The sequence below is a fragment of the Monodon monoceros genome, unplaced genomic scaffold, assembly GCF_005190385.1.
Source record: "Monodon monoceros isolate NGI ecotype Baffin Bay Population unplaced genomic scaffold, NGI_Narwhal_1 Super_Scaffold_8, whole genome shotgun sequence".
Taxonomy (NCBI): domain Eukaryota; kingdom Metazoa; phylum Chordata; class Mammalia; order Artiodactyla; family Monodontidae; genus Monodon; species Monodon monoceros.
In genome coordinates, this window is record NW_021703785.1 from 3,739,563 (window position 1) to 3,765,008 (window position 25,446).

A 25,446-nucleotide genomic window follows, 5' to 3' on the forward strand; every position below is an offset into this window, starting at 1 on the left:
AGACGAGACTCAAAAGAAGTGATAGATATAGATAGATATTTCATTCTTGGGTCAGCTCCAAGTATGAAATATACCACCTGTTACAGACTAAATTTTTGTGTCCCCCCCCAAATTCATATATTGAAGACCTTCAATGTGACATTAGGATTGGGGGGCCTTTGGGAGGTTTGGGTAAGGCCATGAGGATAGGGTTGCCGTGATGGGATTAGTACCCTTATAAGAAAAGAAAAGAGACAGGAGCACTCTCTCTCTCCACCATGTGAGGACAGAAGAAGGTAGCCACCTTCAAGCCAGGAAGAGAGCCCTCACCAGGAACTGAACTGGCCAGCATCCTACTCTTAGACTTCCCAGCCTCCGGAACTGTGAGAAAGAAATGTCCGCTGTTGAAGCCACCGGGTCTAGAGTATTTTGTTATGGCACCCTGAGCTACGACAACCTCTGTGGACAGAAATTTTTATTTTATATTGCAATAATGTATATACTTAAAATGTTAATAATTTATTACAAATCAAAACTCTTGCGGAATTCTAAGTCATTCAACTATTTCTTCATCATTTGATGCTAATGCTGACCTCAGTTACTGAACATCATCTTTGCTTCCATCAGTAACAGAAAGTCTTTCCTGGGAGAGATAAATTTATATAAGTTGTATTGGAGGACATTCTTCTCTAAGAATCTTCAGAAAATGCTTGTGTTTTTCTGCCCTAAAGAATAAACAGGGTAGCGTATAGGAAGGGTTTATTACAGTTCGTCGTGCATAGCAGGAGTGCAGAGAATATTGTGGTGTGTGCGTGATTTTTTTTTTCTGTTTCCTGTTGTACCCATCACTCTGAATACCTTACATGGGTCACTAGATCAAGCAAAATGTGGAGCTACAGGAAAATTTTAGGGTAGTAAATCAGAGAGTTAAGAATAAAAACAAAGAAATGGAGAGGCCGTGACAACCCGTGATCTTTCTTTTTTATTGTTCAGATCTAATTTTACCTATAAGTCCTTTTTTTATACTGTCTCTCTCTGGTCCATTCATCCCCCCCACTCTTCCATGTTCCCCTGTTTCCTTAAGCTCCAATTCCTCCTCCCCAGCCCCACTCTTAAGCTGACAGCCACAGCTCTTCCTTCAGCAAGAGTATGATGCAGGAAGAGCCTCCATAAGCACCCGTCACCACATCCTCCACCCATGACCCTAGACTGGAACTTCTCAACCCTCTGTGGGCACCACGACACCTGAGACGTTTTTGAAAACTGCCTTCGCCCCACTCCAGACACACTGAATCCGAATCTTTACGGGTAGGGCCTAGATGTTGAAATTAAAAATATAATCTCCCCAGATGACCCTAGCATGCAGTCAGGGCTGAGAACTACTGCTATCGTTGGTCTTCGCTAAAGCAAACCCTCCATCTAGGTCTCAGATCTCATCAGCATCTGCGAACTCAAGGACCTCACTCCAGCAATTTTCTTCCCTGTGCCGATGCCACAGGTTCTCCCCTCTCAGATGAATTATTGTTTTCAGCATACACACAAGCTGTTATTTCTCCCATCATTAAAAAGACCCCTGATTTCTCTTCCCTCTGTAGGGGTCCCTTATCATTTCTCTCCTCAGGGATATATTAGTTTAGGATGAATATATACACACTACTAGATAAAAAAGAGAAAACCAACAAGGACCTACTGAATAGCACAGGGAACTCAATATTTTGTAATAATCTATCAGGGAACATAGTTCGAAATATATATATATATATATATATATATATATATATATATATGTATATGTATAACTGAATCACTTTGGTGTCCACCTGAAACTAACAACATTATAAATCAACTATACTTCAACTGAAAAAAAAAACTCCTTTAAAGAGCTCTGTATATTCTCCGTGTCCATTTCTGTTTTCCCCTCTGTTAGAACTCAGTCCTTTAAGATCTCTGCTTTTTACAATTCACCAAAACAAATCATCTCCATATTTCTAACCATAGTGGTCAAGTCTCAGTCTTCCTCCTGTGGGACTAAGCAGTTGTGCTGGAAATAGCTGATCACTCTTTCCTCCTTGAAAATTTCTTATCATTTAGCTCCAAGAAAAGCACCCTCACCTCATTTTTCTCCTTTCCTCTTCTGGTAGTTCTACCTCATCTCACTCAATTCTTAATATTGGAATTCCCTGGGACTCAGTCCTTGTTCTTCCTATAATGTTATCTAAACTCATTCCCTAAGTGATATTATAGAATCGTTGGGCTACATGTTCATGTGTCTCAAGTTTGTACCTCCAGCCAACACGACACCGCCTTTCTTATTCTCACTTCCTAGAGGCACCCCTAACACAGTTAAGAGCATTTAGCTTTTCTGATTGTTCAGGGCATAACAAACTTGATATTATCCATGAACCTCTCACTCCCCGTGGCAGGCAGGATTTTATTTTTGAATACATCTTTATCGGAGTATAATTGCTTCACAATGCTGTGTTAGTTTCTGTTGTACAACAAAGTGAATCAGCTATACGTATACATATATCCCCATATCTCCTCCCTCTTGCGTCTCCCTCCCACCCTCCCTATCCCACCCCTCTAGGTGGTCACAAAGCACGGAGCTGATCTCCCTGTGCTATGCGCCTGCTTCCCACTAGCTATCTGTTTTACATTTGGGAGTGTATATGTGTCCATGCCACTCTCTTCGTCCCAATTTACCCTTCCCCTCCCCGTGTCCTCAAGTCCATTCTCTATGTCTACGTCTTTATTCCTGCCCTGCCACTAGGTTCATCAGGACCATTTCTTTTTGGATTCCATACATATATGTTAGCATACGGTATTTGTTTTTCCCCTTCTGACTTACTTCACTCTGTATGACAGACTCTAGGTCCACCCACCTCACTACAAATAACTCAATTTCGTTTCCTTTTATGGCTGAGTAATATTCCATTGTACATATGTACCACATCTTCTTTATCCATTCATCTGTCAGTGGACACTTAGGTTGCTTCCATGTCCTGGCTATTGTAAATAGAGCTGCAATGAACACTGTGGTACATGTCTCTTTTTGAATTACGGTTTTCTCAGGGTATATGCCCAGTAGTGGGATTGCTGGGCCACTGTGGAGAACAGGATGGAGGTTCCTTAAAAAGGCAGGTAGGATTTTGATTCCAGAATTTTGCCCTCTGATGTTATGCATGTGAGTATGTTACATTATCTGGAGAGAGGAAATTAAGAGTGCTAATGAGCTGACCTTAAAAATAGGGAGATCACCCTGGATTATCCAGGTGAGCCCAATGCAATCACAGGAGTCCCTAGAAGTGGAAGAGGAAGGCAAAAGATTTGGTCAGGGAGACGCAAGCAAGGACAGGAAAGAAACAACAGTTTGAACCATGAGCGGCAGATCCAATCTACCGTTGCTGACTTTGAAGATGGAGGACGAGGCAAAGATTTAAGGGATGCAGATGGCCTCCAGAAACTGGAAAAGTCGAGGAAACAGAGTATCCCCTAGAAACTCGAAACAGGGAGCAGCAGCCCTGATGGTACCTTGATTTCAGCCCAGTGGGACCCACACCAGGCTTCTGCCCTATGGAACTATATGATAATACATTTATGTTATTTTCAGCTACTAAATTTGTAGTAATTTGTTATGGCAGCAATAGAAAATTATTATACTCCCAATCACCAGTTCATTAGCATTTCCTGTCAGCTCTATTCTAAAAATATACCCCCAAATTGACTACTTCTCACCACATCCGTGTTCCATTTTGGTCCAAGCCACCATCATCTCTTGCTGAATTTATCAACAGAGCCTCCCCACCGGTTTCCCTGCTTTTGCCTTCAAAATCCTTCAATCAGTTCAGAATGTGGCAGCCAGGCTGCTTCTGTTAACTCATAAGTGACAGCAGGTCTGTCTTCTGCTCAAATCTCCCAATGGCTTCAGCAGGCACTAGGGACAACAGCCAGAGTCCTTCTGATGACCCTCCCAGCCTCCATGTGGTCTGGCTCTTCTCCATCTGCTCCTACCACACTGGTTTCTCCAGCAGGGGCTCTGACCTCACCTGAAAAGCTCCTTCCCTGATATACCTTCAGGAGGTAACTGTGAGCTCCTCAGCATTTATCACTATTTACCAAACTACGTGTTCAACTTTATCTTTTTATTTGTGGTCACCCACACGAGACAGCTGAGCATCGTGTAGGTAGCGATTTTGTCTATTCCACTCATAGCTGTCTGGACCATAAGAAAGACTCAGTAGATATCTGATGAATGAGTGTACTTTTCCCATGGAATATGACTGTTGGGTCTGTTCTTTTGCCCCAATTCCCACTGCTACTACCCCAACCAAGCTCACTCCATTAACATTTCATCAATGGATTCTTAGTGGGTGTCTTGGCTTCCAGTTCTTATTCTCACCCTTCAGTGCATCCCTACGGTTATTTATTCCTGGTTAACCTTTGCTAAAAACCATTTGTAGCATATGAATTTTCTTCTTAGGTCTATACGATCATTCCCATTGCATTCTGCTTTAAGACCAGACCTTGAAGCATCCCCACTGAAGGTATCTACTTAAAACCACCTTTGCAGCTAATATCTTCACTTTCCACTCCTTTCACACAGACCTCCTTGTGTGGGACTCTCACTTCTTTGCAGCTGTTCACCCCGCACTGCTGCCCAACGGTTTTCTTCTTTCCTTCCTTCAAAGATCTAAGCTCTAAGCAACCATCAGGATCAGAGTTTCTCAAAAATCACAGTCACCAAAAAACTTTGCCTAACTACTCCACTTCCACCAGACTTCATTTTTACTCATTTATTGTTTTTTTTTATTGACGTTTTTTTCTCTCTTTGTACTTGGACTGGAGTCTTTCTGAAGATAGGCTTCATCTCTCTTCCTGCTCTTTGGTCACCCAAGTGACAGCCCAGTTCCAAGCCTATAGCAACTCCTTAAAAAGTATTAACTCAGATTTTATGACTTCAGTGTCTTTGCAAAATATTATAATACATAACACAATATAATATATAATAGATTCCTCTTGTTCTCTGGGCTTACTATTTTACCATGCTTTATTTCTTTTTAACACTAACTTAGGTGTTATTCTTTTCCTGTAGTTATTTTACACAGAAGTTTTTATAACTTTGTAAATAGTTTCTTGTTGTTTCTTTCCTGTTAAATCGATACAGGGCTTAAATCCACCTGCGTTCTAATTTAGGATTTCTCCAACAACTGGAGACAACAATTAGTTTACCTCTGGGTAAACTTGCTCACTCTTTCCCTCCACACTACTGGAAAGTCCTGGAAGGGGCAAGAGGTGTGGTGAACCTGACAGACAGTCCCCTGCCCCTCGAGGGGCTTATAGCTTCACAGAGCAGATGGCCATTCAACGAAGAGCTATAAGTGAGAAGAGAATAATAAAATAGGAGGTAAAAGTGCTCTGGGACAGCTTTCTAGAGGATGTGGTGCCTTGGCTGCATTGCAGTTCCTTCACGTGTAAAAGGAGAGGTTGTATGACGTGATCTCTTAGGTCCTTTCCAGCCAGGAGATTCTCTGCCACTCATTCCATTTCAAGAAAAAAAAAATCTCAGAGCTTCTCAGAGTCTTCTAGTTTGACTAGCATGCCCACACAAAACCATAAAAAGAACTACTTTCGTTATTATTGCTATTATTGTATAGGATGGGCTGTCAGTTTTCTTAGATCCACAATTCCTGTTGAAAGCTTTGGGACCAATGTTACTAAATTTATTATTTTTGCAGACTGGACAGGTTAGAAATATAAATAGCTCTGGGACAACTTTGCCACTGTCACCCAAGTTACAAAAAAAAACCCTTGTTTTTCAGAGGTTTTGATTTTGAAATGTAGTTAATGGGTCATGGGTCTGTACTCGTTGCATACCTGCTTTCGATTAACTCAACCAGTAATTTTAGAGCCAATCAAGATAAATTAACATATATTTGCTTCTTCGAAGCTTTCTACATTTATACCTACAGCTGGAAAGTCTCTCTCACATTAGAACTTTGGAAAGTAGATTCTAAAAGCAAACAAAAAAAAATTCATACAAAAGAATACACAAAGATCAAGAAACTTCATAATCCTGTAAAGGCAACTGAAATTTGGATTGAGTATGCTTAATAAAATTTGATACAACAAGCCAACCGCCTTTAAGGGATAAGCCGACTGATTCTTCTCTCTTAAGAGTTTTGGGGGGAAGTGACTTCACTACTATATGTAAATCCAGGTATGAAATAATAAATTTCACAACAGGATCTCATCATCAAGGATACAGTTTCATTGGGAAAAAGTTTCATTATCGATTTGAATCAACAACTTGCTTTTCAGGCAGGTAATTCTTAAAAAAACATATACAACGATTTTACGAAAATTTTGCCTTTTTTTCACTTTTACGAGGAGACTTGGGACTTTTAACTATGTTCACTGAAACGAGTAATTTTTTCTTGAATATTTCAGACAGTTAAAAGAAAACTTCTAATATTTAAAAGAAATTCTATCTCCCACTTCCCCACCAAAAAACAACAAACCAAAAATATGAAGCACTACATCAGAAAACGATTTTCTTGTCGTTACCTTCTTTGTCATCATGGTGGATAATTGCATCCTGCATCATGTCAGCAAGGTTAAAATGAACTTTTTGATTCTTCCCACGCTTCAGCTTTTTCAGGAGCCCCTCCTGCTTCTGAAAAGCCTTCTCTCTTTCATAGTAGGCTTTGACTTGTTCACAGCGCATGCGTTTTACCAGCCGCTGCCTTTGGCCCAGGGGGAGGGACTCCAGCAAGCACTGGTCAATTTCCATTTCATGGGATCGAAAAATGTTACATAGCTGAAAGCAACCTGAAAGAAACACAATGGAAAAGTCACTAGACCTACTGCTACAGCCAAGATAGCAGCACTGCAAGCATCGCCCATCACTCAAGCTGGAAACCCATTCAGTCCTCTTTGTGCGAGACAACTAATACAAACACTTTTTAGAGATTGCAGGAAAAGCAAAGAGAGTTGATGTCCTACCCAAGACTGCATAGTAGTAAAACAGATGACACAGATACAGATGGGTAATTTTGCTCAACATAATTACTAACAATCCATCCTTTCCTGTTTCTTTAAATCTCTACCAAAGGCTTAAATGTTTTACCATGGCGCTAGGTCCCTTCTAACTGAGTAATGCCAACTAAACTTTACATGCTAAATTTTGGCAGAAAGCCATTCCAAGTTTTGGAGAACAGCCTAATAAAACTGGTTTTCCACGTCGTGATGACTCTGCTAACCTAATGTAACAGAACATATGTATGCCATCAATTGTTTATATGACACAGTGATCATTTTCCACAATTTATTGCTGAGCCCTTTTCCTTGTCATCAGTGACATTCATTCCTAAAAGACCTAGTGATGGTTAAATGTAAAGATTGTGCAATGGAAGAGAGATTTTTCTCTTGGCAACTCAGAATTGTGCGAATGGAATTGCTGCTGTCATAGTCTTTGTCTTATTAATACAGTGGTTAGCAAAGTGAGCTGTCTGTCCTGGACCTGAAAATCATCCCTTTCTATTTCCTATAAACACCACCCAAAGCACCTGTAATGGAATTGTACAAACTCGTATTGAAACTGGACAGAACCCTGTGGGGCCCTACTGGGTACAAAAGCCTTTCTGTGTCCCGTTTCTTGTTTGTAGGAAAGAGGTTTCAGCCTCCTAGACCTTCCCTGAGTTCCAAAGGGCGTTTCAAGCAGTTACTAACTAGACGAGTGAGGGAATGCAGAAACAAGGGAAAGGCAGTCCAGAAAGAACAGTGCAGGGATGGGGCAGGGTCCCGGTTCCTCCTGAGGGGATATACAGAACAATCTGATACATATCTCTGAGTTCTTCTACAGGAACTGAGCCCCCACACAGAGACGGAGGATGGTAACTTGAGGCTGAGCACAGGCATGTGGAACCCACACTGGCTGGAACCTGAAGGCTGATGACCGAGATTCCCGAACACCACCCTGTTACCTCCCCACCAATCAATCAGAGGAGGGTCACACAACCCAGCAGACCTCCCTGCAAGTTTTGCCTACAAAAACTCTTCCCTGAAACCCACTGGAGAGTTTGGGTCTTTTGAGCACAAGCCACCCATTCTCCTTGCTTGGCCCTGCAATAAACATTTCCCTACTCCAACTCTGACTTGTTTGGCCTCACTGAGCATCAGGCACACAAACTTGGGCTTGACAACAGTATATTTACCACTACATTAAAATTTTACTATTGGCAGAAAATAAATGTTGAACCACTGAACACCAGAATGTGGCTCACAAATAGAGGTTCAGATAACCGTGTGTATGTTCTTCTCTTAAGATATATCTGATGTAAGTCTCAGGCAAGTAAAAGTAACTCTGCATGCACAAAAATGTGGCTGATTATAAGCCACATCTGGAAAGATCGTACCATAAAGGTCTACTTCATCTTTGGAAAGATGCTCTATTCCTTTGACAGCACGTCAAATTGTGACAATGCTATTTTCATTTCTATTTCGCTTGACACTTGGCAAAACTTTATTCTCACAAACACCAGGCATGACCATCCCTGTTGTGTAGGCAACGAAAACTACGTTGAGGGAGGCTGTGACTTGTCCAAGACCATGATAAAGTTGTAAATGTCCCATAAAGGCTTAAGACAAAGACAAGATAAAAGACAGTGATTCCTGAAAGCCAGATTTTACATATATACGCGTATACACATGGAGAGGGGAGAGCAGCAGGCTTGGGGAACTGTGTTTTCATCGTTCGTTAGCGTTTGACAAAAGCTCAATGCTTTAGAATCATATATTTTCACAAAACTCTTCAGCAGTCTTTGCAAGAGTGGTGTTAGAAGCGTCAGATAGCCACTCACAGAACATTCCCTTCCCAGTGGCCCGAACACAAAGCGACACCAGGGGTTCTGAAACGGCGACAAATTGCTCTGGGGTATGACTGTCTGTGAGGGCCCATTAATAACGGAAAGGAGGTATACTCCCCTTTCAAACCTGTTTAGAAAACATCATGGGGTTTGATTTATTAACTTGGATGCTCAGGAAACTGTGACTTTCCAGGTTTGTCAGTGGGCACCCAGGGAATCATTGGAGCCACTGAAAAGCCTAACGAGGCAAAACAAATGACGTCGCAGAGCATCCTGTGCTTATCGGCATGCAGTCCAAGAGGGAGGTTAATCTAATAAAGCCAACGGTCCTCTCGTTTTTCGCTCTTGAAGGAAGGTCTCATGGTGAAATTTTCAATTAACTTTTGAGGAGTCTGTGGATATAGCTGGTGATTCATTGAGCAATCCCTCTCCTCCCTCAAAAAGAAGTACCGAGGGTTGTTCCTAAACTAATCTTCTTATGATCTGGAAAATCAAAAGCCAGGGCTGTCAAATTTCAAACCCACACATATATAAAATATTGATGTTTAACACATTTTTGGTTAAATAATTCCACATGCTCTGACTTCAAACGGTCTAAACTCTGACGTATTTTATATTCTGAAAATGAGCTGGGCACTGTGACTTTCTTTTGGCTAATTATGGGTGGATCAGCTATGTCGTGTATATGTGCTATATGGATCTCTAAGACAGCACACTAAAAATAGCAGAGTTATGGGAAATACAGTTTTGAGGCAGTCTACTCAAAGTCTACAGAATTTCATCACCAGGGCACTAAGAACCACAAGAACTAATTCCTCAGGTGATAATCTGGACGGCCCAGGCGGAGGACAGGAGTCTGAACTGGGCCAGGCTAGTTTGCTCCTGGGACAGGAGCTCTGGGCAGGCACTGGTTTCCAACTGTGTGACGGGTTGATGGGGTTCCGCCTGCCCAGTTAGTGACCGGGGGCTCTTCCTGCTGACTATCCTACTTCTTCTCCCACTATTTTGACTCTCTTTGCCTAGGAAAAAACACACATGAACTAATACAACTTCAACATTATTCAAACCTCTTTCTCACAGTAATATGAGTTCATTAGGATGACAAAGACACATGTATTAAGATAGGGCATATTTTCATTGTCGTGCAGACTGACTAGCTGAAACCAGTTTTCTCTTCTCCTTAGATGTGAGTGGACTTCATTTTTGAGCTTCCCAGACCAGGCTCATGAAAAATGCCCACACGCCTTTTACCACGTTCCGTCACTTCTGCCAGCTTGATGCCCAGGAGCTTGGTGCCTGAGGGAGCCACCTACCCAGATGGTGACAGTGATGGAGCCTTGGTTCCTCCAAGCGCCTTCCACCCATCAGCCCTTATCGTAACTTCTTATGAGCAAGAAACTAACTTCTATTGTGTGTAACCACTGATGTTTTGGGTTTTAACTCTGTGACAACCACAGCACCCTACCCAGAAGATGCTGTTGTTGAGGAATTATTTTCTTCACAGTGCTACATGGTGATGAAGAAAACATTAAAATTTTCTAGAATTTTGAATGAGAAGACTACTCCATTACTATTTACCGAGTGGAGAGCTGGTGAATTTTTAACAATCAGCTCTGGTGGGGTGGGAATGGAATCTTTGAGTTATCGTGCATTTGCCTAGCATCATGGTACAAATACTCTGGGCATGGCCAATTAAAACCGACCACGTGACATCACTAAGCTCAGAGATGGGACCCTCCAGAATCAGGGCAGGCCGGCTTTAGAACACCACTGCACCTTGCCCGCATGGGAGAATCAAGGGTTGTATGTGCATCAGAAAAAACAAATACTTGGAGAAAGATATTCCAGTATGATTTCCAAGGCGCGACTGAGGCAAACAGCATCAAGAATTACCCACTTCTCAAGAGAAAATAACGACATATATGTAATAACCTTTGCTCGGGATGTTTGACTGATTCAACCAACTTGTAGTTTGAGTTTCCATAGGAAGTAGATAAATTACCCATACACTTTAAATGGCTTAATCATCAAAATGAGCTGCTCATAGAGGGCAGTGTTAAATAGTACAAAAACTAGTGGAATTCAAACTGGATTCCAATCTTAGATACAACATTTTCTATCTATGTCCTGGAGCAAAGTACTCAAGACTTCTAAGATTTTTCTTTTAGTATATAAAAAGGAATTAATATGTCAGGCTTTCTGGGATATTTTAAAAATAGGAGAAAGTTTGCAAAAAAGAAATGTCTGGCACAAAGTACTCAATGAATGGTAATTATTCTTGTTAGGAATATATTATGAGGATCTATGTGTCCCAATTATTGCATACACGGGATGTGTAAAGAGAATCAGAGAGAGGTAAAGGCACTTCCCACAAAGCGCTTCAATGGTACCTCTCCTTTTTATTTTCTGGAATTCTCCAGACACAAGGTCTTTGCATTTCTGTTCCCCCTGCCTGGAATGTTCTCACTCTGACAGCTGAAGACTGTGTAGTTAGCACCCTCTGTCCCCCAGGTCTGCACTCAAAACCCCCTTCTTCATGAGGCTCCCACAGGCTCCCACTTTACCTCTACTTGCAAATGTCCCCCGATAAAACTTCCAATTCCTATTTGCTGCTATGTTTTCCCCTTTAGTACTTATCAGTCTGAGTTATACTTCTACAATAGCAATTATTATAAATAATATACCTATTATACTCATACCAATACTAACGCTGTCTACTAAAAAACGTACAGATTTTCTCGTTTATCTATAAGCACCACAAAGTCAGGAACTTGGGGTGTTTTATCCACTGCTTATTCTTAAGTCTCTGGAGATGTTCAATATTTTTGCTGTCGTTAAATGAAACTGTTTAATGGGCCATTAGACAGCTGGCAGGAATATCATGTATATTACTAGGACCAGATCCAGAATTCAAGGTGTAGTAGATAAATGCTTATCACTTCTATTCTTACAGAAGGGCACACTGACACCATACTTCTCATCTAATTGTTTTTCCTCATAAAATTATCTGGCTGGATACAGTGTAGCCAAGTTTACCATGTACTGGATTTCCTGCTCTACAATGTGACTTTTTTGGGGGTGAGGGTGGGGAAGGAGATGCCTATACATATGACTGCCCTGCAATTCTAGATAAAAATGTACAGACGTGTACCACAGCCAGAAGTCCCCGCTCAGCAAATGTGCATCTCCATATGACAAAAATTGAGAGCCAGCAGATAAAATACATAAAGGAAAAAGCCAAGATCTATATTCAGAAATAAATGTGCAATATCTATTAAAAACTTTAGTAGCCCCGTGCTTTGGCTTTGGAGGGTCCCACATAACGTGTTGACTTCAGGACTTTATATTGTAGCAAACCAAAAATATAAAAAATAAGTTAAGGGAACTAGGAAATGAACTCCTGAAATTATTCTACTATACAACTACCAGAAATGCTTTCATCTCAATTAGAATCAAAATCTTCATGTGGCCATGGCACACTCAATGTGGGAGATTTTTGTGCATCTCTCTCCATGACTGCTCGATTAAACAGGCAGAAAAAAAATTAGTAAAGGCATAGATAATTTGATCTAAAGGACATCAGTAGAAACATGCATCCAATTTTCAGGGAAAAAAGTTTTTTTCCAAGAATTCATGGATGATTTACAGAATTGACTATGTCTTAGGCAGCAAAGTAAAGCAAATTTCAACAAACAGTGACGAAGTGAAGTTAGACAGGCATTTTCTTAACCCAGTTGAGAACTTCATTTCAACCAGAGAAATGAAGCCGCACCTCCCATTAAGAAACTTAAAAGCTGATTCTAAATAAAGCATAGTTTAAGTAGAAAAACATGACAGAAATAATACATTTTTAGAACCAACCATTGATGAAAGAAAGTCTATATCAAATTCATGGATGAAACTAAACTAGCTCATAGAAATAAATCTAGAGCTTTAAATGTATATGTTAGAAAAGAATCCAGTCTTAGAATCAATGAGAAAGCCATCTGATTCGTAGTTAGAAAAGAACAATAAGCGAAGCTCAACAAAAAAGAAGAGAATAATTAAATGAGGATATAAATGAATAAAACTGAAATAAGGAAAGAACAAAGATAAGGAAAGACATGAGAAATGGACAATATCTAGAAAAATATAACTTATCAAGAATGACTCAAGAAGAAATACAAACTTGAATAGATTTATAATCATTACATTAGTTAAATTGTTACAATCTAATCAGCAAAAGAAAAAAAACTAAACAAACAAAACAAAGCAAACAAACAAAAACCATGTTCCAAATGATTTACAGGCCTTTAAGGAATGGGTAGCATGCATGTCTCCTCAACTCTCCTAGAGGATGGAAAAGATGGAAACTGTCTCAACTCATTTTCTGAGACTAACATAAACTTGATATCAAAACTAAATGAGGACATCACAAAAAAAGGGGTATAGATCAATCTCATTATACATCCACATGCAAACAGCCTGTGTGCACATTAGCAAAATGAACCCAGGGGTGTGCAATTTGTTAGTGGAATGAAAGGATGGCTAATCGTAAAACATCTATGAATGCATGTTGCCACTTTATCTTCTGTTTCAAATGTAGAAAAGGGAGGCCCTCTATCATTGCTTATATTCTACCACAAAATGAAGGTTTTACTCAACATAGAAAAAAAGAAAAAGAAATAATGGACATAAAATATGGGTAGGAGGAGGAAAAAATCAGTTATCATTGTAAACACTGCTACCTACATAGAAAAAACCCACACATTCTATGACTCAGCTATTAGAACTGATAGTTCAGAATTATGGTCAACACGAGTCAGTACTGGCAAAGAAGAAGAAAGCTGCATTGCTCCTGGTGCCCTGTCCAGATCCCCTTCCCAGGCTGGTACACCTATACCCTCAGCTGCTCTGAGTATTGGCTGGTCCTCTTCCCTGGAGAATTCCCTGCTGGGCTCAGTCTCCCAGGGAGTGGAAGACTCTACCCACATACCATGAGCCATAGTCGCTGAATGCCCTACACAGAGGTCCAAAAACATGTCCAGCTGACCCAAGGGGAAACGACCCCATGATGTGATTTACACCCTAGAGAAAAGTGAATTGAGGTGAATACAGACTTTACACAAGACTACACGGCTTTTCTACTCTTGTCTGCTCCGTGCCCTGCTTCCCTCACTCCCTGATGGATTCTCCCTGCTGAGCATTCCCTCAACAGACTGTGATGTGCTCCTGAATCTCCCCCTCAGAATCTGCTTCTAGGGGATGCAATCTAAGACATATAAGGCTTCCTATATTTACTTTAGTTTTCTATTAATTTTTGTGGTTTACTCCAAAAGGAAAAAATTTTTTCACAGATACAGAATCTATACACACTGAGCGTAATTAATGATGTACATGTCCAAAACTAGAAATAACAGCAGCACAAGAAATAATAAAACATGCAAAAGAATGAAGTTGGAGCCTTATTTTTCAGTATATACAAAAATTAACAGAAAACGGATTTGAGGCCTAAACATAAGACCTAAAACTACTAAATTCATTGAAGAAAAACATAGAAGCTTCACGACATTGGACTTGGTAATCATTTCTTGGATGTGACACCAAAAGCACAGGCAACAGAATGAAAAATAGACAAACTGGACTAACAGAAACTTTTACACAACAAAGGACACAATCAACGAAGTGAAAAGGCAACCCACAGAATGGGACAAAATGCCTATAAATCATGTACCCGATAAGGGGCTACTATGCAGAATATAAAAAGAATAAAGAACTCTTACAGCTCAACAGCAACAAAAATCAAGTAACCAAATTAAAAAATGGGCAAAGGACTTGAACAGACTTTTCTTCAAAGATGATATACAGATAGCCAAATAGCAAATAAAAAGATTCTCCAAATCACTGCTCATCAGAGAAATGCAAGTCAAAACCACAATGAGATATCACCTCACAGCCATTAGAATGGCTATTACCAAAGAAAACAAAACAAAGCCAGAAAATAAGAAGTATTGACAAGGATGTGGAAGAAATTAGAAACTGGAACCCTTGAGCACTGCTGGTGGGATTGTAAAATGGGACAAATTCTATGGAAAACAGTATGGAGGTTTCTCAAAAAGTTAAAAATAGAACTACTATATGATCTAGCAATCCCACTTCTGGGTATAAAACGAAAAGAATTGAAAGCAGGATCTCAAACAGATATTTGCTCACCTATATTTACTGCAGCACAGTTCCCAATAGCCAAGAGGTGGAAGCAACCTAAATGTCCACCAGCAAATGAGTGGATAAACAAAATGTATATATATGGAATATATATAAGTATATTCCATGTAATGGGATACTATTCAGCCTTTAAAAGAAAGGAAATCCTATCATATGTTATAAAATGGATCAACCTTGAGGACATTATGCTAAATGCAATAAGCCAGTCCCCCAAAGACAAATACTGTATGGTTTCATTTATATGAGGCATCTAAAGTAGTCAAATTCATAGAAACAAAGTGAGACCGAGCAGAACCCTGAGGGGGCTTCCAGGAGACAGACCCCTCCCCCAGTGTCCCCCACCTCTTGTTTATAGAGAAGCTTTAGTGTCCTACGCCTTCCCTGAGTCCCAAAGAATAAATTTAATCAGAGAAGTGAGAAAACGTAGAAACAAAGCAAAACAGTTAAGCAAGACAAAATAATAACAGGACCTTTAGTTCCTCCTCAAGGGCTAGAGATAATATATCCTTGAGTTGTTTTGCAGACACTAAAAGCCCCACCAGGTGGAAGAAGTTAACTGCATGCTGACCACAAGCCCGTAGACCCCAGATTGGTTGGAACCAGAAGGTTAATGATGTTAACTCCCAAAATACCACCCGATTATCTCACTACCAACAATCAGAAGACTGTCCACAAGCTGATCACGCACCCTGAGACCGCCTCCCTCACCTTGCCTTTAAAAACCCTTCCTTGAAAGCCATTGGGGAGTTTGGGTCTTTTGAGCATGAGCTGCCCATTCTCCATGCTTGGCGCCTGCAATAAAGGCTATGCTTTCCTTCACCACAACCCGGTGTCAGTAGGTAGACTTTACTGCACATTGGGCGAGGGATCCACGTTAGGTTTAGGAACAGAAGTAGAATGGTGGTTACCAGGGGCCTAGGGGAAGAGGGAAAGAGGGAGTTGTTGTATAATGGGTATAGAGAATCAGATTTTAAAGACGAAAACCTTTTGGAGATCTATAGCACAGGAATGTGAATATGCTTCCACTATTGAACTGGATACTTTAAAACGGTTAAGGTGGTAAATTCTATTTTATAGTTTTTTTAACCACAATAAAAGAAGTAGAAAAAAAAGAGAGAGAATAAGATGACACAAAGCACTGCATCACAGGAGATTTAAAAACATACACATAGTTTAAGTATTTTGTGAAAAATTTACTTGCAAACTTATTGTTGATTCCACTTTACACAAATGTTTTCTACGAATTCCAGGAAGGTAGTTGTCTGGGAAGGAGATTAACATGCTTACACACAGGTGTTACACACACACATACACACACATACACACACAATTACATCTATGCACCCAACAACTCTCCTAGCAGAAATTTCATTCTCAGAATCAATTGTTATAACATGCTTCCAGAGATATCTTTACTGCATATACAATGACAATGAAACAAAGGAACAGTGAGGATTTTCAAAGAGGAGAGTATAATCAATTTCAACATACTCCCCCAGAGCCTTGAAAAAACACCCTTTTAAAGCTTGGAAGTCTTTTTAAAAGTGCTAGATTTTAACATCCTAGTAATCAAGCTGCAGGTCCATATCGCTCTTTGCAGAGCAAAAAATAGTACAAAGGAGTTATATTTGGGGAAGATATAGATGTTATGCCCTAAAATATCTCAGGATTTAGGTCGACAATGCCTGTCTCATATAACCCTGCACTGAAACACTTCTCTGAAAAATGGAGAAATAAACTTAAATAATTTAAATCCTTCTCAAGAAAATCAACAATATCTTTCATCTCACTATTTTATGTTTTAATTTATGTATCAAGAGGCCATTTCTTGGGTTTCCATCCAATTATTAAGGCATGCTTTTCTAATGAAAGAATGTGAAAAAATGTTTTCTCTTTAAATGAAAATGGAAATGAAGCAAATACACAGGACACAAAAATTACTGTGCACTCTAAAGTATACTTATTTTTTACACATCAATCTATACTTTTCTACTTTTAATATTTTTGTTATCATATTTCTTTAATAACAAGTGATTTGATTATGAAAAATAACTTTTCAGTGGAAATAGGTTTACAGTCATAATTCTTTTCAGGATTTGTTCCGGGGAAATAATAAAACTGACAATTGTCACTCTAAGGTGATGATGTTCCTGGTTCATTATCCAAGTGGACCTGCATGTTTCATCAAACCCACGGTTCATGGAGGGTACCATGTCATGCATTCTCTGTCCTGTGTCACCAACAGTTCCGCAATCATGCCCATGGGCTGATACCCAGCACATTGGTTTACCCTGATACCTAGAGTACTGAATGACCAGGCTTCTCTTCAGAGACAACTCAGCTACACTCAGGATCTTCAGAGCCAGGTGGCTTACAGCCCCATCTCTGGATGTCAACTCTTACCATATACACTTAATGAGAACTTCTCTGGGGAAGTCTAGCCTCTTTATGATCAGAACTGCCTACTGACGGCTGTTCTCAGAAGCTTGGAATGCCCTGCCATACTGCTGAAAACAAACCCTGTCCTTTCCTGAATGTCCCTGCCACTAGATTTCTCCGAGATTTGGAACTGAAATCACTGCCCTAACCCTTCCAAGAAAGGGCAATGCCGTGACATTAAAACAGCCTCAGAGAAGGCTGAATTCCTGTGTAGCTCAAGAAAGAAGCTCTCTTTGGACCCATAATCAACACAATAGATTTAGACCCTTTACCCCCAACTACACATTTTGGGGCCCTCAAATTTTAAACAATCTTCTGCTCTGAATCCACATCTACACATTTCATCCTTAGTCAACATCTTCAATTCTGGTCGGAAGAGGCTCAGCTCACTCTATTCCTGCCATCTGATATGTTTAATACACAAATTCCCTGGTGTTCAGACAGTCTTAGAATGGGATTCCTGCCAATTTCAACACACTAGTTCCCTCCTAAGGAAACAGAAGCTGTGACTGGCTCAGGGACCCCACCGGTCAGTCATGCAGCTTCCTGGATGCCCTTAGTCTGAGTCCTGAAACAGCACTCTAAAATGAACATTGTGTATTTCAAGGTCAAGGTCAATGAGCACACCTTATGTGTGCTTTAGTAATGTTAATAGCTCCTCTTTAAATTTCTTTTTTTTAACGCAAAAGCTTGTGTATGTGCCCATACAACTCTAATTTCATGGCTGTAAATAATTTTTTTTATTTCATCATTTTCCCGAGTCTTGCAAATTTTTCTATTTAAAATGTTACTTTGATGTAAAATATTTGATATCTGACATTATTTTGGTATAAAATAGTTTCAACCCTGAAATATGAATTTCACATTTAATATTTAATTTTGGCTTTAATAGAGTCTGGTTCCCCCTTTTCTTTTTAAAGGGAAAACTTTAGGGAGAATTCGGATGCTAAAATTTCTATTATTCTTTCTAGGCTAAGTAAGTTTCTAGGTTATATTTTGTGTTTTTAAGTGATTACCACTGCCCTTCACGTTAATTTGTAAGACATATTCAGATGAAAGAGATTCTTCAATGTCAGTTGAAAACCTATGTCAGAACAAAGAGTACAATTCACAAATAAACATCCGTATGTCCAAAATGATCACTGCCCTTGTCCCAAGTCTTAGTTATCACATTAAACAACCTTGGCTTTGGTCACTCACTGCTCCATCCTGCTGGGAAGACTTTTCAAAATTATGTTCATCTCACAACTAACACGGAATAAGGGTATAGCTATTACAACTAGTCAAAACCTATATACCCATCATCAAAGGCTCCACCTCGCCCATGGAAGATTACTACTAATGAGTGCCTTGTACAAAATAAACCCCAGACTTTTACATACTTTCCATCTTCATTTCTGTCTTCTGGCTCCTCCATTATATGGAATCTGAAGGTATCATTAACTACCTAGAGTGGCCCATCATTTCTTCTGGGAGCCCTCCTTCTGGGCTTCACCTCTCCTAACTCACTTCATGTGGTCCTAATGGGGAATTAAAAAGGTTGTCCAATTTAACTGCCCACAGAACTGAAAACATGACCTAGGTTGAGCCCATCATAATGGCCGCTACACTGAGGATCAGTGACTGTTCTAGTGTGGGGATACGGTCCTAGAGGGACAATTCAGGATCCTTCCATGAGATTTGCTAGATGGACACTGGGAGACTCTTTTTTAAAAAAAGACCCAGTCGTTGTTTTAATATCAACTCACTGGAAAGTAGGTATATGGCTCATATTTTCTGAGACAGAGAAAGACAGGCAAAGACAGAAAGAGGTGAAAAAGAGATAGAGACCGAGAGAGTCAATAATAGCAGTTAAATCCCCAGATCCCAGATCCAGCAGTACCTGAAGCCACTTTAATTTAGACTTTCCAGGTATATGCGCCATTTTCCAGATATGAAAGCCAGTGAACTCCCTTTCGTACTTAAACTATTATGAGTGGATTTTCTGTCGATGGCAACCAAGAGACTCATAAAATATACTAGTCCGTGGGGATTTTTTCTTCCTTCCTGATAAACGATACATTCCTTTTACCCATACACTTCCTTCCTCTTCTGCCATGAATGTGCACCTTATTTCCACAGTAGAGGAAAGGTTCAACTTTATATTATATTGGATATTTATTATAGATTATTTATTTTACAATAATATGTTTCCAGACTTCAGAAAGCTTCATGGTATGTGCTCCAAATGTGCTGTGCTCAAGATGGAGAACAAAAATTCCCTCACATGTGCCACTAAAACCAAGATAAAACAAAGCAAACAAACAGAAAAAGCCCCTCCTCTTTCTAATTTTCTCCTTTCCTTTCATGGAACCAACATTTTCTCCTCGTACAGACTTGGGATCACAAACTGGGGATTCAGGAAATACATGGAGCCCTGGACACGGGTCACATACAGTCAGCCTGAGTCTTAGGCAGAGTGGCAGCGAGGCTGGGAGTGAGTACTTGACCTTGGAAACACTCGTAAGAAGGGCTTCCTGCCTCCTCTTGAACCCTCAGATCCCTGCGCCCTGTTCAGTCTGAACTTGGAAACCTAGAGTCTCTGATTCTGCCTTCCCTGTTCCTCCATCTTCACGTGGTCAGCATGGGTCAAGGTGGAGGTATGCAAGGACTGAGAGGGGATAAAAGGTGAGACGCGGAGTGTTGGGTTCCACTGTCATTTGGGGCCGAATCCTGTCCTCTCCGCTGCTCCCAGCCTCCTGAGCTACTGTCCTCCTGTGATCCTGTCCGTGTACGTCTTTGTTCTTTGTTACTTGGTGTGTCTGCACTGCAGAAAAGCTGGAGGTCTTTTCCCCAGAATTATTGTTGGTAACTCAGACAGTGCCCCATATTCTGTGGGAGGTTTGCTGGTGAAGGTAGTATAAGGAAATCTCACCAAAGGTGGGCAAGATTGAGATCCCTGAACGTCAAGAAAAGCCCAAATAAGGGGCGACCATACTAAACCTTACAAGGTTTGGAGGCCATTTCAGCAGAGAAGACTGTTGTGGATACTGGGAAAATGAAGACAAAAATTGTGAAAACATGGCTTTGTTACAGAATATTAATGACAGTCATTATGTGGACTGATTACTATTGATCACTCATTTTCATTTAACAAATATTATTGTATCATGAATATGTGTCCAATATTACTAATGTAAGTTTGGTTTTAACCTAAACCAGGTTTGTTGTAAGGATCAGTCTTTTGTTGTCTGAGGGCCTCCAGACCCAGCCTAGGCCTGGGGTAGGTAAGCCTTGACCTTGACCAAGGGATGTATGTACCCAGTACCCAGTGCTGACTGCAGAGATGGATGAATGCGTGATGGACAAATGAGTGAGTGCCCTGGGGAAAGGGTGTCAACTCAGTCCCCCCAAAGCTAACCTAATAAGTAAAGTTATTCAGATAAATAATAATGAACTAGAAATTTAGGAAACGATTAAGCCTCCAAATGGTTTTCTCCCCTCAGTTATGCTTCACAGAATTGACTTAATTTTATAAGATTAAAAGAGGACGCACCAAGAGGCACCCTTCATTAATCTCATATTTGTTCTCAGCTCACTTCAGTGAGCGTTTCCTCTTCTTCTACCTGATTGAAGAACAGCCAATTATTTCCACAAAACCATTCATTAATTTGTATCTGTCTCTCCTGTCACTCCTCATTTCCAGATAATAAATAATTCAAGCTTCTTTCATCTTTCCTTATTCAAAAGACCCTGAAGCTTTTTTGCCTCTTATTTACCTTCCCTCGACCACATCCTAGGAGCAAAAGACCTTTCCAAGCTGAACTAAACAGAACTGAGGGCAGTTCTAGAGGGGCCACTGATAATTTCCCTTTTGCATTTTATCATCTCGCTTTATGATGCAGGGAAGCTCCTGATTAGCCTTTTTAACCACAAGTATCTGTGGAGATAACATATTTACTGAACTGTCCACAAGCAGCTGTGGGTAGTTTTCTAAAGATAAAAGTCAATTTAAAACCCAACAGTGTAAGAATCATTTAAATGGACTCTGCAGTTGTACGATGCTTTCTTCTTAGAAAGGAAAACATAATGCAACTGTGGTTTGGAACAGAAGTTTTCAAAGCATGACACAAAAAGGGTCCTTCTCCTGTAACAATCAATGATACTATAGGTACTATTCTAGCATGAATTGATTTATGACAACTGATGAAAAAACAAAGTTTCCTTTCTGTCAAAGCTCTTCTAAATCTGCATTGCCATCAACGTTATTATTGTTGTTGTTATCATTATTTTCATTTCTCAAGCGATTAAACTATGCCCGAAGATTTTAAAACACAAAACAGTCCCAACACATAGCCTTAATGACGGCAAGTGTGGAGGCATAGATGGATTTGAGTTTACCAAGATGAAGAATTAGATACAGTGAACTAAAACCTACTCAAGTATTTCCTATCTTAAAAGCAAACGACTTTTCTGAGACCACATCTCTGTCCACAAACTGCCCTTTCTATCCTTTTCCTTTTAGAGGTGACCATCTCTAACCTCCTAAGTCTTCCTGCATTTTGCGTTCCTGAAAGAAAGTATCCTTGTAACTCTGACTCATGCTGAGCTGAACTAGACAAATATTCTGAGATAAATGGGGAAGAAAAAAGAGAGTTTGACATCTCAATGCAGTGATGGTATGGAAGCTAAAATGCAGTAATTGGGTGGCAAGACATTTGAGAGACAGACACAAAGAACTTTTTTAAGAAGTTTGGAAGTAGAGGTAAGTGGAACTATGGGATATTAACTTGAGTAGATAAGAACACCTAAATAAATAAGAACATTGGAAGTATTTATTTCTAAGTTTGGAAAGTGTTAATGAAACTTTAAACAAAAAAGTTGACTTCTGAGACCCTAGATTCTCTGAATCAACCACATGAACCACGTTCATCCCTGTCTCAGGGCCTTTGCACCTGCTGTTCCCGCTGCTGGCACACTGTTCCCACACATCTTCACGTCCCACCTCCTCACTTATTCAATCACTCAGAGGTCACTTCTTGAGAGATGCTGTCCCTTAACCACCTATTTAAAATTGTCCCTTAAAATTGTTCTGTTCTCAGGCCACCCATGAGATCTTTAAACTTTTTAATTTTCTTCACATCAGTTGCTGATACCAAACTTTTTTTTTTTTTTTTTTTTTTTTTTTTGCGCGGTACGCGGGCCTCTCACTGTTGTGGCCTCTCCCGTTGCAGAGCACAGGCTCCGGACGCGCAGGCTCAGCGGCCATGGCTCACGGGCCCAGCTGCTCCGTGGCATGTGGGATCTTCCCCGACAGGGGCACGAACCCACGTCCCCTGCATCGGCAGGCGGACTCTCAACCACTACGCCACGAGGAAAGCCCCCAAACATTTCAATCTACATCTGTTTACTTATTTACTCTCTGTCTCATCACTGGCATGGGAATTTCAAAATGTGAGGGATGTGAGCTAGCTCTATTCTCCTTGTATCCTTAGCCTTTAGATCAGTGCTTGGAAAAGTCTAGGAGTTCAAAAATATTTCTTGAATTAATTAATATCTGAATTAATGAATGAATAAGACAGAAGGAAAATGAAAATAAATTAATCCACCCAGCTCAGTTTAGTTGCCATAGCATGCTTATGCCCCTCAAGTGACACTAAGTGTGAGTCAACCATTGAAAGTATAAAGAGTCCCCTTTCATTCACCAAAGAGCCTACAGAAGGGAACGTATCACATTAGCATAACAGATGCCAGGTAAGGACATGGGTGTGGAACCCTCCAGATATAATGACAAGCTTTTAATAATGCAAGGTCAACACTGCAGAAATGCACAAAGATATATCCTGGATGGACCGGCAGGGCACACGGAGCCTTGACACTCCTAAGAGTCTGTATAAAAGTGGAATACATGAACAGTGCAGTCAAATGTGGAACAATAGATATATAGTATACTAATTTATCATTTTATACATAGGCTTCAACTCTGGTTTTTTACTTCACAACTGATGACACAGGAAGGATAGATATAGATATAAAAGGTAGATGATAGATAGATAGATAGGTAGGTAGGTAGAGAGGTATTAGATTTGGATACAGACAGAGATAGCTTACACTAAAGATTTATCTTTAGCAGCACATTTAGTGATTTCTATCTTGTTCTTAATTGTGTTGGTTTTATGAGTCCTAGATTTATCACTAGTATGAGAGCTTTACTTATTTTATTTATAAAATGTTTGATAGGGCTTCCCTGGTGGCGCAGTGGTTGAGAGTCCGCCTGCCGATGCAGGGGACGTGGGTTCGTGCCCCGGTCCGGGAAGATCCCACGTGCCGCGGAGCGGCTGGGCCCGTGAGCCATGGCCGCTGAGCCTGCGCATCCAGAGCCTGTGCTCCACAACGGGAGAGGCCACAACAGTGAGAGGCCCGCGTACCAAAAAAAAAAAAAAAAAGTTTGATAAAATAATGTTGAAAAAATGATGATATATTCTTACACATATATAAAATAGTCATATAAAGATTATCAATACACTGTTCTAAAGGTAAGTTTGGAGCAGTTGTGTTACATATTGAAACTAATTGAACTATAGATACTATCGATCTACAGATCTTATTCTAATACACTATTACATTTAAACTTCTGAGCAATTTTTTTAACCTGATCAGGGATTTTTTTTAATTTAAGACAGGTTGAATAACTTTAATATTGAAAGGAAAGGTAAATATTTGAGAATATCTAAGAACGGTATGAAAAATGTCAGAAGGGACTTGCCTTATTATATATTAAAGTTACTATCAAGACACAGTTACCAACAGAGTATGGCCAAGAACTAGACAAATGGATCAGTGTAACGAGAAAAAAGTGATCCTCCTCCTACATCACACAAACATCTTAATTTTACAAGGATTAGAATTAAAAGTAAGAATTCAAGTTTAGAATAACATGTAAAAGATCAATCACTTAGCTTCAGGAGAAACAGACAACCCAAAGAAATAAATAAAACCAAAATCTGTAATAGACAAGAGAGCCATCGTTTCTATACAATTACAAGAAACTTAGATGCCAACCAAGACAAAAGAAAAAAATAGGAAGGCTCTCTTCAGCACATATCCAGAAAAATAAGAATATTTCTTAATATAAAATATTATATAAAGTTGATAAGAAAACGATAAATAATTCAACATAAAAATGAAAACAGATATGAAGAAATAAGCCTAATAAAAATGGAGAAAACTTTTTCATTATCAGTAGAATAAGAACAGAGCCTTGTCAGAAACTATATTTCCACCGTGGAGTTGACAACGTTTGAAGATAGACGCATCTTCAACCAGCAGCATCTCGGGTTGGCAAAGATGCAGAGATGCACATTCTCTGCTAGCGGTGGCAATCTGAGGTGCTACAGCTACTTGGAAAGAAATATGGCAGTTTCTACAATACTTAAAGATCCACATGCCATTTGATTCAGCAGCCCTGCTTTTGTGAATCAATACTCTAGTAATATAAGCCAAAAATACTAAAGTAAGTTTTCATGCTTATCGAAAAGGAAAGAGTTTATAAATAAATGGTTTAACAAATGCTAAAGAATGTTACTTAACTATCAAAAAGAGAATGCTTAGATATATCTTCATTAGCCAGAAAAGATGTCCATGTTGTTAAGGAAGAAGGGGGGGGACATCTGAGTTAAAGGTACATATTTGAGAAAATATCGATGGTGTTTAAACCACAGGAACGGATGCGGTCACCAGGGATTTTGCAAAGTGTCAGGGCCAAACTCTAAAGAGAGAAAGCCGGCAATGGGGCAGAGGAAAAGATGCCAGGGACTTAGGGGAAAAATCCCAAGAGCTGTAAAACAAGAAGTAAAGCCACGCGAGAAATTGACTCACACGAGGAAGGAGTAACGTCCGCGGGATTTAACCACATCAAGGCGGTTTAACCAAAGTGGATTCAGTGAAGTAATGAATGGACCAACTGGGAGAGTAAAAACAT

General features: G+C 39.9%; 1 protein-coding gene across 2 annotated transcripts in view; it reads right to left on the reverse strand.

The window, feature by feature from the left end:
* Positions 1–25,446, reverse strand: part of MYO16 (myosin XVI) — a 531,143-nt gene that overhangs the window by 396,967 nt on the left and 108,730 nt on the right. For both annotated transcript variants that reach the window (XM_029210034.1, XM_029210033.1), the window contains exon 2: positions 6,544–6,807. In XM_029210034.1, coding sequence (XP_029065867.1) covers positions 6,544–6,769 — 226 coding nt within the window. In that variant the 5' untranslated portion in view covers positions 6,770–6,807. The remainder of the gene's footprint in view (positions 1–6,543; positions 6,808–25,446) is intronic.